The 16,071-nt window shown below is 50.7% G+C and overlaps 6 protein-coding genes across 6 annotated transcripts; 4 read left to right on the top strand and 2 right to left on the bottom strand.

The window, feature by feature from the left end:
- Positions 1 to 323: 323 nt before the first annotated feature.
- P168DRAFT_281708 (sugar porter family MFS transporter) lies at positions 324 to 2,372 on the top strand (the record flags this gene model as incomplete). Its single annotated transcript, XM_024835945.1, has 7 exons — positions 324 to 419; positions 469 to 545; positions 596 to 820; positions 885 to 1,393; positions 1,450 to 1,924; positions 2,011 to 2,084; positions 2,212 to 2,372. 7 exons carry the CDS (start codon positions 324 to 326, stop codon positions 2,370 to 2,372), a joined length of 1,617 nt encoding a protein of 538 aa, XP_024692650.1.
- Positions 2,373 to 2,664: 292 nt separating this feature from the next.
- P168DRAFT_252830 (uncharacterized protein) lies at positions 2,665 to 5,838 on the bottom strand. Its single transcript, XM_024834353.1, has 3 exons — positions 5,625 to 5,838; positions 4,726 to 5,559; positions 2,665 to 4,664 (listed from the first exon to the last, which is right to left on the bottom strand). Exons 1-3 carry the CDS (start codon positions 5,748 to 5,750, stop codon positions 3,048 to 3,050), a joined length of 2,577 nt encoding a protein of 858 aa, XP_024692649.1. The 5' UTR covers positions 5,751 to 5,838; the 3' UTR covers positions 2,665 to 3,047.
- A 140-nt stretch (positions 5,839 to 5,978) lies between these two features.
- P168DRAFT_252827 (glycosyltransferase family protein) lies at positions 5,979 to 7,133 on the top strand. Its single transcript, XM_024834352.1, has 2 exons — positions 5,979 to 6,269; positions 6,337 to 7,133. The coding sequence occupies exons 1-2, from the start codon at positions 6,183 to 6,185 to the stop codon at positions 7,087 to 7,089; spliced, it is 840 nt and encodes a 279-aa protein (XP_024692648.1). The 5' UTR covers positions 5,979 to 6,182; the 3' UTR covers positions 7,090 to 7,133.
- Positions 7,134 to 7,341: 208 nt separating this feature from the next.
- P168DRAFT_252826 (uncharacterized protein) lies at positions 7,342 to 10,157 on the top strand. The gene is made up of 5 exons (XM_024834351.1): positions 7,342 to 7,614; positions 7,670 to 7,763; positions 7,823 to 9,089; positions 9,151 to 9,182; positions 9,239 to 10,157. Exons 1-5 carry the CDS (start codon positions 7,373 to 7,375, stop codon positions 9,989 to 9,991), a joined length of 2,388 nt encoding a protein of 795 aa, XP_024692647.1. The 5' UTR covers positions 7,342 to 7,372; the 3' UTR covers positions 9,992 to 10,157.
- Positions 10,158 to 11,986: 1,829 nt separating this feature from the next.
- Positions 11,987 to 13,254, bottom strand: rho1 (Rho family GTPase RHO1). Its single transcript, XM_024832802.1, has 5 exons — positions 12,946 to 13,254; positions 12,841 to 12,868; positions 12,516 to 12,713; positions 12,324 to 12,458; positions 11,987 to 12,269 (listed from the first exon to the last, which is right to left on the bottom strand). Exons 1-5 carry the CDS (start codon positions 13,011 to 13,013, stop codon positions 12,114 to 12,116), a joined length of 585 nt encoding a protein of 194 aa, XP_024692646.1. The 5' UTR covers positions 13,014 to 13,254; the 3' UTR covers positions 11,987 to 12,113.
- A 1,333-nt stretch (positions 13,255 to 14,587) lies between these two features.
- On the top strand, positions 14,588 to 15,037 carry P168DRAFT_290181 (uncharacterized protein). Its single transcript, XM_024837153.1, has one exon. It carries the CDS (start codon positions 14,708 to 14,710, stop codon positions 14,870 to 14,872), a length of 165 nt encoding a protein of 54 aa, XP_024692645.1. The 5' UTR covers positions 14,588 to 14,707; the 3' UTR covers positions 14,873 to 15,037.
- Positions 15,038 to 16,071: the final 1,034 nt, after the last annotated feature.

The following is a 16,071-nucleotide window of genomic DNA, read 5'->3' as shown; positions in this document are numbered from 1 at the left end:
GCGCCGACTGGGATTCGTGGAATTATTTATGCGTCTATTTCTCCGTCTATGCTGTGATTGATTGACGGCTATTGACTGTAGCAGCTGGTCATGCTCTAGTAACGGCGAGATGTGACCCTTTCATATAAGATCACCCCCAGGTCTGGAAATTTGCCATGGAGATAGGGATTCGTTTGACCTTTTTCCTCTGAACGACATCAGCAGCTGGACTGCTTCTAACTGACACTCACCTGAGCTAATCTACATCTTGTCTGCTTGAACGTCTATCTTCTTTTCTTCTTTTTTTCTTTGAAAGCTGGAGCTCGGGGCCACATACTGCCAACATGTCGGTTCTCCTACGGAAGCTCGTCCACAATGAGGCGATGCGATCGGATCCCCCAGAGATCTACGGATGGCGAGTTTACACGCTGGCTTGCTCGGTCAGTCGCACTCGTTCCTGCAGTACGAACACAATCTCACAGCTCCTAGGCGTGTTTCGGCGGGATGCTTTTCGGCATGGAGACTGGTATCATCGGCGGTGTTCTCACGATGGACCCGTTTAAAGAGTACGCGCTCTCCCTCTCATATTCATCGTTGGTCCATCTGACAAGCCCAGTACATATGGCCTGAACGGACTCGACTCCGTGGGTGAGGCCAATCTAAGTGCGAATATTGTCTCCACCCTCCAGGCAGGGTGCTTCTTCGGCGCCCTCGCCGCCTCGGTCATTGCGGACAAATATGGTCGCAAGGTCGGTTTGATTGCTGCGTCGATCCTCGCCATCATTGGGGTCATTATGCAGGTCGCCGCCAGTGGGCATCTAGAAGCCATGTATATTGGACGGTAGGCACAGATCCTCCTACTTTAGAACACGAGATAGAGCCTAACAGTCGTGAAACGTGTTTAGACTCGTTACCGGCTTCGGCGTCGGTATCGCTTCCATGGTCAACCCGCTCTACGTATCAGAGAACTCCCCTCGCGCCATCCGCGGCGGCCTCACAGGCCTCTACCAGCTCTTCATCACGCTGGGCATCATGCTCGCGTTCTGGATCAACTACGGCTCGCTCCAGCACATCAACAACGCGGCGCAATACCTCGTACCCCTGGCAATGCAGGGTCTCCCAGCAGTGCTCCTGCTGATCGGCATGCTGCTATGCAACGAGTCACCGCGGTGGCTGGCCAAGCAGGACCGCTGGGAAGAAGCCCGCTCTACCCTCTCGCGCGTGCGCAACCTACCCCCAACCCACCCATACGTCGACGCCGAGTTCCAGGACATCGCGAACCAGCTGGAATCCGAGCGCCAGCTCATCGGCGGCTCCAGCTTCTGGGACCTAATGAAGGAGATGTTCCTCATCACCGGGAACCGCAACCGCGTTTTGCTCAGCATCTTCCTCATGATCTGCCAACAAATGACAGGTACCATCCCCCTTCTCACACCACTCCTTCCACCCCTATGCTAACCTCATACAAAGGAACAAACGCAATCAACTACTACGCCCCCCTCATCTTCAAAAACCTCGGCGTCACAGGCCAAACCACGGGCCTCTTCGCCACAGGCGTCTACGGCATCGTCAAGGTAGTAGCCTGCGCCGTCTTCCTCGTCTTCGTCGCCGACTCCCTCGGCCGCCGCCGCTCTCTCCTCTGGACCTCCGCCGCACAGGGCCTCTCCATGCTCTACATCGGCCTGTATATCCGCATCGCCCCGCCCGTCGAAGGCGAGCCTGTCATCCCCGCCGGCTACGTCGCTCTCGTCTGCATCTTCCTGTTTGCGGCGAGCTTCCAGTTCGGTTGGGGGCCGGTCTGCTGGATCTATGTCTCGGAGATTCCGACGGCACGGCTGAGGGGTCTGAATGTTTCGTTTGCGGCTGCTACGCAGTGGTTGTTTAACTTTGTGGTGGCGAGGAGTGTCCCCGTTATGATTTCCACTGTTGGGGCTAATGGTTATGGGTGAGTTGCTTCTATCTTGTCTTGCTGGATTAGTCACTCTGGTTTTCTTGGTTGCGAAGGTCATTGCTGATATATTATGTGAACAGGACATATATCATCTTCTCCTGCTTCTGTCTCTCCATGGGCGTCTTCGTCTTTTTCTTCGTCCCGGAGACTAAAGGTATGCTTTCTTTCCGCCCAAATCTCCTCAACTACACCATTCCCATCGAATCATACCATCACAAACACCCTACCAAACACGATAACACAATACAATATATGACCAAACTAACCAAATAAATGAACAGGCCTCTCCCTCGAAAAAATGGACGAGCTCTTCGGCGTCACCGCCTCAGACGCCAAAACAAGCGACCTCGAACGAACAGCCTCGCAGAGCGGCGAGCGGGCCCACTCCCGAGGCGGAGATAGCAAAGAGGGCGCTGACGAGGTTCGCATTGAGCGGGTGTAGTTTGTTTGTCTCTCTCTCTGTTTTGGATGTTCTGTTTGGTTTGTGGTCTTTAGGGTCTTGTTGTGGAGATACCTTGTTATCTGCGAGTTGGGTTCTTGTTCTTGTTCTTACTTGTTCGGTTTGAATTTGATAGGATGAGCCCTTAATTGGAGTATGTGAATAGTCTTAATTCATTTCTATCTCTGACTTGTCTTGTTCCATGCTGTCTGCTGAGTACGTGTCGAATAAGTTATAACGCAGTATTTAGTACTACAGTTTACGCAGTATCCGAGTCAATCAATATAACTAGCATCACTTCGTGAATCGTATATTCCGCTATCAAGGCAAACATCATAAATAAGTACAGGAGTATCTTTGCAAGGTAACAAGAAGTAGCAAACGTAATAAAGCCAAAAAGTAATATCAAAATGAAAATGCAAGTTTAGCCGTCCCGCTGATCTCCGGATGCATATAAACAAGAACAAATCAAAGATATAAGCGGGTTTGGGGAATCGTGTACCCCTGTTGTGTATGTAGCTGAATAGCCGGACGCCTGTTGTGCAGTGCAGTGCAGAAACGACAGAAAGCAAAGTCACGGTGGGTGATAAGACCAGACACCAAAAAATAAAAATAAAAAAGGATGAAACAGAGTTAGAAAGTTATAGGAAATAAAACTGAAAAGAATGTGATACGTCATCATCTGCGAAGCCGTCCTTTCGTCTGACTTCGTGTCACCCGGCCCATAGAAGGCTTATCATCAAGACTGAGCCCCCCAATTCCAGGGCCCAGGTCATTGCGCCTGGGGGAGAAGAACGGAGTATCCAACCCGGCGGTGCTCCCGCCGTAGCGGATATTGCGGATCGTGCTGTCGGTGGCTGTCGTTGCCGTCGTTTCCGTGTCAGAATCGTGCTCCAACGGGTCGTACGCGTCCGAGTCTTCGCCCTTCAAACTGCTCAGGCTGAAGCCATGGCCTTTATCGAAGGCTCCGTCGTAGGACGGACGTCCAATTTGGTACCTTGGCTCGGGCGGCTGCGTCTGGAAGCTCGATCCGGCTGCGGTGGAGGAGAAGGACAGGGGCGGTGCTGCTGAGGTCTGGGACGTAAATGACCCGAATTCTGGGCGGCCTGCTATCTGTTTTGGTCGAGGGGTCCCCGGTGAACCATCAGATGATTCATACCGGTTAGGCTGCGATGCTTTTGCCCGCTTTGCTTGGGTTTTTGAGCTATGGGTCTGCGCGGCTTGGTAAAGAGCAAGCAGTCCCAGTGCCTCCTGGACGGCCATAAATACCAAGAGCAGCTTTCCGTATCTATCGAAGTACTGCCTTTCCAAAGAGACATGCGGCAGGTTTCCACCCAAGTGGACAGCAGCCGAGAGTTCGGCCAAATAGACGAGAATCTCCATGCCGTTCCACTGCACGATCGGTTGCTTCAATACTTCCAGTAACCCGAAGCCTGCGATCAGGCTCGCGCTTCCCAAAGAAGCTACCTCGATGTAGTTTCCAGTAACCGAAAGATGCTCATATTGCGACAGAACCCAAGCAAAGAGAGACGCCAGCAAGAGTCCTATGCGGAGGTATTGGAACACGAATGCCCCCTGGAAGTCAGGATATAGGCGTTGTTTCGTGTTCGATGCCCGCTGCTGCTGCTGCTGCTTCTGTTGTCGTTTCCAATTGCTGTCTTCTTCGTCCTCCGGTGACTTGATGGTAAAAGTTCGATCAAATAAGCTCTCGAGGCCGGTCGAGGAAGCGTGATCGCTCATGGGGAAGAACTTCGGGGGCGCAAAAACATTTTCCGAGCGATCGGGGCCCCGCTGCCACGGCCTAGACGCCTGCGTCGCCGGTGTGCGATGGAAGGGGTTCGGCTCGACCACCTCTTCAAGAGGCTTCTTGTGCTTTGACCTATTACGCAGAGTCCATGCCGGAGGCTCTGGCGCGGCAGGGATTGACCCGTAGAAAGGCATCGGTCCGTCGAGTACCGACGGTTGGTCCCGCTGGTGAACGCTCACCGTCGGCCGGATGTTATGCTGGATCGAAGGAGTCCAGTCCATATCATCTTCGGGCGGGGGAGTTGGGATGGATATATCTGTTGCAGGACTTGGCAGGGGTGTTTGTCTGGGGGTAGCCAGCTTTTCGATTGGAAAACGCGGCGCAGTCCGAAATCCTTCACTTGGGGTTCCAAAGACTTGCTTGTTCACGGTATTTGGCACAGGAGTCGCCTCTGCGTCTCGTTTTGGGGTCGGGGCAGAATCGAGTTCGGACCAAGTCACTAATGGGCGAGTATCGTATTGCACAATGCGCCGAGAGATTGCGACGGACTGGCTGTTGTAAGCAAACATCCAAGAGCTGTGGAATGGGTCCATCAAGAATGAAACATACCAACACAGTGAATAAGATCATAAACAAATGCAGTGCCGGTGGCAAAGCAGGCTCTAAACCACTCGAAGCGGGATCTTTGAGCATTGCCCAGAAGGCGCAGCGCACCACCATGACAATGAGTTGGACCTTGTAATACTCTCCCAGCCCCACAAACCGACCACCTCGTCCTTCCACTTTTAGTCGCAGTTTCGGGTTATACCAGAGGGTGAGGATGCCGGCCACGAGCGACAGGCGCGCATAAGGTACTAAATCAACCGCGCGGGGACTCGGTGCAAATGGGTTTTGCGCGATCCGCTGGATCCAAGCTGATACAGTCGGTGAACCTGAGAGAGTTCTTGAATAGAGTAGTTCTTCAGTAGCCAGGGCACTCCATGCATCCCAACATAGTTGCCCGGCAATGCTAGCCCAGTATCCCACGGCGCCCGCGAAAACCAAAAGGCTTCTCCAATTCCAAGTCCGTGACTGTCGAGCTGCCCTTCCTGCTTTGCTCCGATCTATCACCCGCCGAAGGTGGTCTGATTTGGCCTCATAGCCGCTCTGGCGGATGCGCTCTCTTACTCGTGGTTCGCAGTTGGCGCATACTTGCGGATACCGCTCCTCCAAATTCTTCCGGAAGCTGGGGTATTCTCGCTCGTACGCGCGATAGTCGGGATCGTCCGACGGTGGAAGATACGAAGCTAACGCGTTTGTGAACAGGTGTTGATTTCGAAGACACTGTCCGCAAAAGATGCCAGAGCCAGAGAAATCGGATGACTCGAAAGTCGAGCCGGGCGCACCGAGACCGTCGACTTGGGCGTTGGTTTCTGCGGCGGGTGGATCTGTAATTTCGCCGTTCTAGATGGTCGTAAACAGTGGTTAGCCTACAAGATGGAGAGTTATTAGGATGTTTTGGGGCATACTTCATCGAGATAGTTGACTGCTTCGCAATGCTGACAGTGCCATTTGCGAACCGGTCCTGTGGTCGTCTGCGCGGACCTACGGCCGCAATAGAAGCAGTTTAGTCGCTTAGAAAAAAGAGTAGCCATGTCATATCAGGGGTGACATCGGAAGTGTGGTAAGAGAATATGTAGACTGAGATCGTGGGGACGCGGGGAAAGGATGGTGAGATTCAAGGATTTGTTGATTGTTTGTCGAGGAAAAAGCGAAGGAGTTAAGACAAAAGACGAGACTAATCCCCGAACCGCACAGGCCACGTGCTTTGTCCTTTCCAGTATCAGTTCATTCAATCAGTTCATTGTCGCGTCACCCTTGGTGTTCTTTCTTTCTTTTTCTTCAAGTCAAACTGCCTTTCTTCTTTTATTTCTAACTGCTTTGTACTTGCAAAATGAGGGTTAGCGGTGGCAACCACGCCTGTTGAGAGCACCATTCAGGAACACCCCCTTGTCAACCACTACCGACTATGAACTTACAGCGACAATCAGACACAGCAATTACTTCTAGTCAGAGACTCGTCCGGCATGATGGCAGAGTGGCTGTCGTTTAGTTTCAGCTTCCTATGCTGGGGCCTCGTTCTTGGGGGCGTAGCTGCTATAGTAATCGTCCTTGTGCGTACATTCAATAGCAGGCATATGTGGATTTTTCGATCATGGATAGAACTGATATTGTACGCAGCTACTCTTCCGGGCCCTCACAATCTCACACCATGCTGCGGTACCGAAATGGCGTCTCAAGAACTCACCCGCTCACCTTCTGGTTGTCCTGGGCAGTGGAGGTCATACAGCCGAAATGTTCTCCATGCTACGACGCATGGAACTTGATCCCTCCAGATATACATATAGAACATATCTTGTGAGCTCAGGGGACAACTTCAGTGCCGCAAAAGCAGTGGAGTTCGAAACAGACTACTTAGGCCAGAGATACCAAACAACAACCAAAGACGCTCGTGGATCATACACCATCGTTACCGTGCCTCGCGCTCGTCGTGTACATCAATCCTACCTGACTGCACCCTTCTCTACTCTTCAATCTTTCTGGGCTTGTCTGCTTGTTCTACGAGGTCTTCACCCCGACCAGAAATTACGCCCACCATATTTCACCTCGCCATATCCTGACATCGTTCTTACCAATGGACCTGCCACGGCTGTGTGCGTCATACTAGCTGCCAGGCTTCTCCGTCTCTACAACTACCTGGTCGCTATCTTTGAGCCCCGGCGAAAGCCAACTAGCTCAGGCTCGACACGGAGTGACTTACAACTACGCACAATCTTCGTAGAATCCTGGGCAAGAGTTACCACGTTGAGTCTCTCGGGGAAGATTCTATTACCCTTTGCTGATCGGTTTCTCGTCCAATGGCCCGCTTTGGGGGGGAAGCAAATGTGGAAGGGTATGAGGAAGACAGAATATGTTGGTACGCTCGTGGACTAAGCAAAGCGAGAATCGGCCAGAAATCAATTGTGTATGTTTTTTGCTCCATTGCTTTACGTATGCATCATAAACCGCTGCAAGAAGTATCTTGCCTCAATACCTCGTAGTATGGCTGGCGCATTGTTGGGCTCTATACTCCGCAGTTCATACCCGTATACTAAACACTAGAGCCGCGGCAACCCCACGTGATGTCACCGCGATCATCTGCCGTCCGAATGATCAACGCGCCAACGCCTCCAACTCCCTCATTCCCCGAGTGCCCTACTCACAATTCGACGATGCCATGCCAGACGCCTTCAATTCGGTAGAGCCCGCGCAGCTTTCGTTTCTGGCGATCTACAATCCGCGCCTCGGTCCGACCGACGAAACCATCCAGGACCAGGTCGTCTTCTATACCTCCAAGTCCAGCAGATCGCGCCGGATCGAGAGCTCGACAGTTACGAACGATGACAAAGAAGTAAATGGCGAGTGGAACGAGAGGTTGCGCCAGATAGGTCTGGCGCAGGGCATGGTGAGCTTTGCCAGGTGGGGGATATCGTTGCCAGGGAAGCACTAGGTTTGAAGACTGACGGACGTCCAGGAACTTCTCGCAAGGCAAAGCTATAGACTATGTGGAAACCGGCAAGTCTCTTATCGTTCTGCATGAACTAGAGAAGGATTGGTGGGTAGTAGCGGTGAGTGTGTCCTGGTTGATCGGGTTCATAGCTTAGAACATTCTTTAATATCTTCCTAGTCCATCGACCTCACTCGACTTCCAAATAAGGACGCTTCTCAGAAGCCCTCCTCTCAGCGCGACTCTCCTGATACTCCCACCTTTCACTATTCCTCTCGAGAGATATGTCCCCCGTCGCTGCTAATCCAGCAACTCCGCCGAGCACACTCGCTTTTCCTCCTTCAGCACGACTTTACGCTTGATGCCTTGTACGAACGCGTTGGCCGGCCCACATTCTGTACTTTCCTCGACCACTTCTGGCGCGGATTCTCCTGGGGTTGGGATGTTCTTCTCGGCGGGAATCCAGCTGTCGACATCTACAATGGCATCAAACTCTCGGCTGGTGGCGAGCTGGGTGTGGGAGTCGGCGAGGAGGAGTGGGGGAGCGGAGAAAGAGCTGTTCTGGAGGATCTTATAAGCAGGACTGATGGCCTTGTGGACCTCGTTGTCTCCAGATTTGGTGATCCATTTGCGCCGAAGGAAACTGCCGACGAGTCAGACGACGAAAGACGGTGGCTAGGTTCCAACGGCTTTCCCAGTCCGTCAGACGGAGTGGTCTTCTCAGGAGTGAACGCCATTTCACGATCTACTTTGGCTCGAGTCTCCCAGTGGATGGAATGGGCCTATAGATATGGTGCTGATGCATACGGAATCGGCGAAGACCCGACCTCGCCCCGGCGTCGAAAGCGACGAAGGCAAAAGGGCCGCTCCTCCACGAAAGACGCAAACTTGCCGCCTGGTACGCATGACCCCCAGGTTACAAGTCCAGAACGCAGTTTCTCGCCGGGTATCCCACCTCCACTACTATTAGGAGCACCACAATCTTCTCAATCTCCTCGGGATAATGAGGACGCAGCAGACGCCCCTGCAAGTGAAGACGGCTCCTCGGCCGGGGGAAGCGAGCAAGGGAATGATTGGATGCGACTCAGGACAGGGACAGTTGTGAAGTACCTGACTCTTGGGTACGGTTCCACCTGGGGGAACTCATCTGGGGCCAGCTCCCATCCTCGTGTTGAGGCTTTAAAACGAGAGGACGGCTCGCCCAGCAAGGGCAAGCAATCGGGTTCGTCCGCAGATGCGCAACCCCAGGATGCGTCCACAGAAGCCGCATCCCAACCAGGGGATAATGCGAAACCCAAGAGCTGTGGGAAGTTTCTTGTCGGATCCCAGGACTGGCTGGAGAAGCCATCCGGGGGTCCTGATTTAGACGACTCGTCAGAAACAGTCGAGATCTCGCACAGGACACTGCATGTTCACCTAGGAGAGCCATCAGAACATAACGCGAACGGTGAGAGCCCATATCCTTCATCAAACAACTGAATTCAAGTACTGACCGATTCTCACATCAGTTGCTACGAAACTACGTGCAGTCATCTATATAGTATGACAACCCTATACCGCGCTATCTCTCAAGTCACAAGCTAACAAACAACACAGCACCAACCCTTCATATACACATTCCTCTTCGACCCAGAGACACCCTCTCTCACCGACCACGCCTTCTACCAAAGCATCCACCACCAACTCGCACCCATCCAGAAAGCCCTAAACAGCTCCACCTCGCCATCAACAGCCGCATCGCGCATATCCATGTCTCGAAGCACAACCGACATCAACCACCGGTTCACCACCAAAAACCAACCCATCTACGACCTCGTCTACGACCCATCCAACCTCACAATTCGCTCCTCCATCCCCAACATCCCAGACCTAGGCATCTCCCCCGCCGACCCTCCAGGCCCAGGTACACACACCCCCTGGTCCCGCGTCGAAAGCCTCAACATCCACCACCGGCTTCTCAGCACCTACGTCGAGACGCGCGCCCGACCTCTCGAAACCGAACGCACCTGCAAAACCGGCCGCGGCTGGTGGGTCATCTGGGTGCGCATGTCTGACTCAAACAGCCGAAGCAGCGAATCCGACCTGTCACCCGCAGACGACGGAGACGGAAACCTGCAGCATCAGGAGGCGTTCGTCATCCGGAAATCAAGCGACCATGTCCCCGCTGTGGCTCACAGTCGCAGCGGGAGCGGCACTAGGTTCTTCAGGGACCTAGGGGGGGCGCCGTCATCACCGGGACTGCCGTCTTCGTCGTCCCGGGCGGCGGATACGGGACCGGGAAAACTCGTTGAGGGACTAGGTCTGGACGCGAGGCGGTATATTGAGAATTTATTGAGTCTGAATAGATAACGGTGTGGAGATGGTATCGGGATCGCGGTCAGACAGACGCTTGGTGGACTATTTGATCATGTCAATCAATTATCCGCTCGTGAGTAACCGGTCTGAATCATGTCGTAAGCCACAATACTAGTACGAGCCAATATTGACAGCTGTGTCATGTCAAAGAGAGACATCTAAAATTATACTTCCTCTTCTTCACCAGAAAACACCCTCCACAGATACACTCGATTAGATATACCAAGTAATCTTCAGTCGTATACATCACTCAACCAAACAACCCAATCCATACATGCCATGTACACAAGCACGCAGCAGGTACACACCTACTACCTAAATGTATAACGAACCCCATCCATACCCATCTCAGTCAGACAAGTAAGTAAGTAAACAGTCTAATCCAATCTCGTCCCCCAAGACCAACCCACCCAAATCCAAATCAATAGTTCGGCTCCACCACCGACACTTAAAAGGCTTGACAGACGGTACCTTACCAGATCAAGTCCTACGACGGAGACCCTAGTACCTATACATATATATGTCTCTCTTCTCTTCCCTCCCCTTCTCCCCCTGTGTCAGATTGCGGATGCCATCCCCCCCCCCAAACCCCACTTATCTGCCTTTTGCCCCTATTCTATTCTTAAAATAACATCGTGGGTCTAGCCTTTCTCTTTGTCGATGATACGAGCGCTAGATGAGAAGGGGGAGATGGTATGATGGATATGATGTGTGCGAGGTACTGTACCTTGTTACCTAGGTAAATAGGTAGCTGGTCGCCTTGTCTGGATCGCTAACTATGGTCTCACGTCAACTGTACTTAGTAGTACCTAGTATCTAGTACCTGCTACTTGGCACCTACCTACCTACCTACCTACCTAGGACTCCGTACCAACTTCCTAGAGGTACTAAATACGTGCATACGTAACCACCTAGCATCTTACCATCTTGGTATCTTACTTGCTTACCTGGATACGTATAGGTACTAGAGGTAGTTACCTACTAGGTACAGAGGTACTTATGTAGGTAGGTAGCTAGCTATCTCAGTAGCTAACTAACTAGCATGGCATCCACTAGAAAAGGAGAAAGGGAGACATTTCTATCTTTACACACGTCCTGAGATCCTCCAAATCTATATTATGTTTATATATATCCAGAGGATGTACTAGTTATAAGGATGCACCTGCGGTGACGGTCCACTTTTTTCTTTCCCGAGATTCACTATACTGGATGGACTCGTTATTAAATAGGGTGATCGATCTGGTTCTTTTCGTTTGTCTTTTTTCGTCATCTTTGTTTTTTTTTTATTTTTCATGGAGTCTCATGTGGGTACCTCTATATATGCGGGTCTGTTTGATTCATGGAATGGTGTCAAGAGTAGAGATCTAGTCGAATGGTATATGGTATGGTTCTATACTAGCAAACAGACTGTATTAATGGTAATAACTTAAGGGTGGACATTGCCTTGTATCCTTTCGAGCTTCAAAGTCTGCCATCTGTCAGGTCTAAAAGGATCAAGGCAAATTCATGCATTCTCTTAACCGAAAGACGAGACAAATAAACAGTAAACCCTGTTGGGGAACATGCGAGGCGACAGGATGCTCTATCATAGCCCGAATTCTCGATCTGGGGAACCAATCTAGTCGGGACACAAGCAAAGATAACGCCATTCATCCTCGCGGAGTCACTCCCTCCAGTCAGCACTCCTTGAGTACTGAAGGCGTTTGGTCTTGCCTGGAAACCGGGCATTCTCTAGCCATGGTAATCAAACCGCCCAGTAGGCGCTATTGGAGAGCTGGAAAAAGAGAACAAAATCCACAAGGTTATGAAGACAACGCCTCCCTAGAATAAAAAGAAACAAGGGCAAATAGGGAAAAGGAAAAGGGAAATAAAAAGGAATAGAAAAAGTCTGCAAAATCAGAAAATCGACCAACTGCATAGCCAGATCATCCCATAAAGCTTCATGTGCCCGTGATTGACCATTATCCACACTCGCACCCAGACACAGATTGAAACACCCCAACGGAGGCCCCCCTTCTGAGTTGATGGAAAGGAAACAACCAAATATTCGAAACGCTTATCCGCTCATACAATCTCCGTATGGAACAGTCTTTCTGCCAAGGGGAATGAGAGTAGTTTACAAGATCAGGCACGTCCTCTTCTTGCTCTTATGGCTCTTGGTCAGGAGGGCAGCCCGAGTGGCAGCCTCGAAGACCTCGCGGACACCGTCGTTGGTTCGTGCGGAGCACTCCAGGTACTTGTAGGCACCGATCTTCTTGCGAACCTCCTCACCCTGTTGTAGAAATTAGCGACCGTGATTGACGCGCCAGGGACACGATCAACATACCTGCTCAGGGGTAACGGGCTTCTGCGAAGTCTTGTGCAGCTCTTCGATGGTCTTGGGGTCGAAACGAAGATCCTTCTTGCAGCCGACCAGGATGATGGGGAGACCTTGGCAGAAGTGGAGGACCTCGGAGATCCACTGATGGAGAGGTTAGCCTGACGACTCGAGATGGCGAATGGAAGCGGTATCCCTTACCTTCTCCTGGACGTTGTCGAGGGAATCGGGAGAGTCGACCGCAAAGCAGATCAGGATGACGTGGGAGTCAGGGTAGGAGAGGGGACGGAGACGGTCATAGTCTTCCTGGCCAGCAGTATCCCACAGGGCGAGTTCAACGTGCTTGTTGTCAACCTCGACATCGGCGACGTAGTTCTCGAAGACGGTGGGGACGTAAACCTGAAGGATGATTATCAGTCAGACCGGGATTTTTCATTTCCATGATCGATGCATTCGAGGAACGAGGATGGGGGGGAAGAAGAGAGAAAATCGGTCAGGAGGGAAAGAGATGACGGTGGAAGCTAACCTCGGGGAAAGTTCCCTTGGAGAACACACTATGAGAGCACCGCCAGTCAGTATCTTTTCTGTATACCGGTTCATCGAAGAATATGGATAGAAGCACAAGACTTACATCAACAGACAGGTCTTACCGCAGGCACCATCACCCACGATAACAAGCTTGCGGCGGATCTCGGCCATCTTTATAAGGGAGAAAGGGTTAGCGGTAACGAAGACGTGTCAAGAGAGGTCAAAAATAATATATCCAAGCCGAAGAAAATCGACGGTCTAAGTGTGGTAAGAATGACAAGAGGGGGGTTGGATGGATGAAAAGGGAGCAAGTGGTGGAAGTTTGAAGGTGATAGACGGGGCGGAAGTTGGAGTGGGAAGGGGAGTAAGTCAGGCGCCCGAGGGAAAAGGGTTATCACGTACGATGCAGGTGCAACGGCGCTGATTAAAATATGTGAGAGGTGGGAAAAAGAGATATGGGACAGATTATGAGATGATGGAATTAAAAAAGATGAGAAAAGAAATGCTTTAACTATTAGAGAAGACAATAGATTAGGAAGGTTTTCCCTAAAAAGCGAGGGGAATTCAAAGAAAAATAAATAGTAATAATAAAAAAAATAGTAATCAATAGGACAAGAAAAGAGTAGATTGGAAGAGATGACGGGGGTGATGGAATGATGGATGGTGTAGAGCAGAGAGGCACGAGAAGAAGAGAGAAAGAGAGAAAGAGAGAAGGAGAGGGGAGAAGGAGAGGCAGAAAGAAGAGAGAGAGAAAGACTTACCAGGAAGTACTGAACTAAGGTACAAGGAGGGTATCTTTGGATAGAAACTTGGGCTGGACTGGACTATGTGCTTTGTTGGAGAGAGAGAAGGAGACAGAAGTTGAGTTGATGAGGCATTGTCCTCCGTTCTTGACTAAGGCTCGGACTAAGAAGGTTAGTGAACTTAGGTAGCCATTTGAAACGTATTATTATGATTATTTGATGTATTATTCTATTCCACTTGTTGGTATGGTGCTGGGAGTATTTCATTGTCGTCCTGGATTTTTCATCTGTTTCTTTTCCTTTCTTTCGTTCTATTATTTACTCTCTTTCAATCTTCCCCATCTGTTTGATTTATCAACCAACATGCAAAAAGAGGAGTATCTTCTTGGTTGTGACACGACATTTCGGTATTGATGTGTATTTGACTTACTGATTATTGAAGGTGCCTAATCGGCGATCCTGCTCTTCCGCAGTTAAAGCCACCGTGGCTGAAGACTCGGAACGACATCTAATACGGTATACGGAGTACTCCGTACCTAAACCACTCTTATCATTTCAATACCGTATCCACCCTTACTGAATGCTCAATTAGGCTCAAGAATACATACGCGTAACCGAAATGTGACGACTGACGACAACCTCCATACCGGTCTCGATGATTATCATATCATGGATGCCCTCTTCCGACCCATGGCCCAATGACATTTTCATTCCATTCACTGGGGCCTTTTTCTTCTTTTTAAAGACAGCTGGTCCACTTGGGATCCAGATTAGACGTTTAATTTCAATTGTTTTCATCGGCGGTTTGAAATACCACACACATACATCATAGGGTTTGATGTTTCTAATTAACCCACAATGGACAAGGCATCTGGCCCCTGAGTAGGTATCTGGCCAGGTATTAAGGTAGGTAACCTGGTACCGAACAGTACCTAATTAATACCGTTGTAAACAACTATCAATATTGACGGTGTAAATTCCTGACCCAATGATACCAAAGCCTCGCCGCCATAGTCCGTTAGTTTACCATCGTTATCCCACAGTCTAGAAGCCCATGGACACGGAATGGTAACCACTTGAAAGTAAATGAGGCTCAAGACATCATATAAAGGGACCTCAAGAATGCGACAAAATCAGGTCTTGGAACTACAACTACTACTAACAACATACCTGATGCCCAGTATTGCATCATTCATATTCAACTACCAGGTCCTCTCCTCGAGGCTCGGCTGTGAAATCAGAATGACCCTTCCTGCTGTCTGTGCCACCCGACATCCACCACGATGATATTCACTCCGGATTGCCTCTTTTCGACAAGATCCAAGATCCAAGACCATCCACTGTCCCAGGTAAACGAGATGGCTAAAAACGCTCGCATCCTCTGGGTTTCATTCCCCCTGGTCCGGAGAACTCGACTTCCTGTTCGATTCATACGAGGAAATTGATGATCCTCTCCGACTGGATTCCCCATCAAGTGGCTCAGATCTACAGGATTCAGTACTGTAAGCGCCAAAGCGTATCCGTATTGTGGCTTGGATCCTGTGCCAGTAATGGCTATGGGGCTGAAAGAAATGAAGCTCGTACTAGGGTCACTGGTACACTGCCACAAGCGTGTGGCGGTGCGGGGACTGCCACAGCCCCCTATTTACCATGAATACCCCGGAGTCCGTTCCTTATTCTGTTGGTCTCAGCCAAAGAAAAGAAATAGAAACGAAAAAGGGAGAAAACCAAGAAACCAAAAGGATGAAAGAAAATAGAAAAGGAAAATAAAGGGAAAGGAAAAGAAAACAGACGAAAGCGAAATAATAAACGTCATCGGCTGCAATTGGCCCTCCTCTGCTTCACATAGACCCCAATTGGACATTGCATGGCACTCCACAAGGGCATCATCGTATGGAGGTGATGATGCGATGCTCCGACAAATCCTCCCCGGACCAACAAGTCACACGTTCCCACAAGCCTGAGCCTGCTCACACGAAACCTTACGGGAACTGCCTCAGCCAAGCAGGTGGGCTCCCTGCAGCTGCCTTTCACCGCGTCCCACCCCCTCTGCCTACGAGGCACGACTCCGCGGCCACAGTCGGCCTCGTCGTCGGTCTGCCTTTCAGCCCATCTGGTTGGTCAATCTGCTACTGGCCCGCTCTGACCGACATTCTAGCTTGCTTTTTCCAATGCTCACTCTATTCCGAAGGCGTATACTGTGGATGTACGCAGTACCGATAGAGAGCATGGCACATGAGCCCCCACCTATCTTTTGACAGCGTTTGGAAAGGACCAGAGCTACGAACTGGCGACAACGACGCCTCCTTCCTCTCTAGCCTGTCCCTGACGCTGTTATGTGCAACCTGTGTCTCGATTACTACGCATGGTTATCTTCTCCGCCAACACATAGCAAAATCCCATTCGCGGATTGAATCGTGCCTTGGCCTTGCGTGTCCTTGTAACACGCCTGCCGCAGCAGCTAACGAATGCTGATATCTGATCGA

The sequence above is a fragment of the Aspergillus campestris genome, assembly GCF_002847485.1.
Source record: "Aspergillus campestris IBT 28561 chromosome Unknown P168scaffold_6, whole genome shotgun sequence".
NCBI classification, from domain to species: Eukaryota; Fungi; Ascomycota; class Eurotiomycetes; order Eurotiales; family Aspergillaceae; genus Aspergillus; species Aspergillus campestris.
The sequence above is the reverse complement of the archived record's forward strand: the minus strand, read 5'-3'. Positions and strand labels throughout refer to the sequence as shown.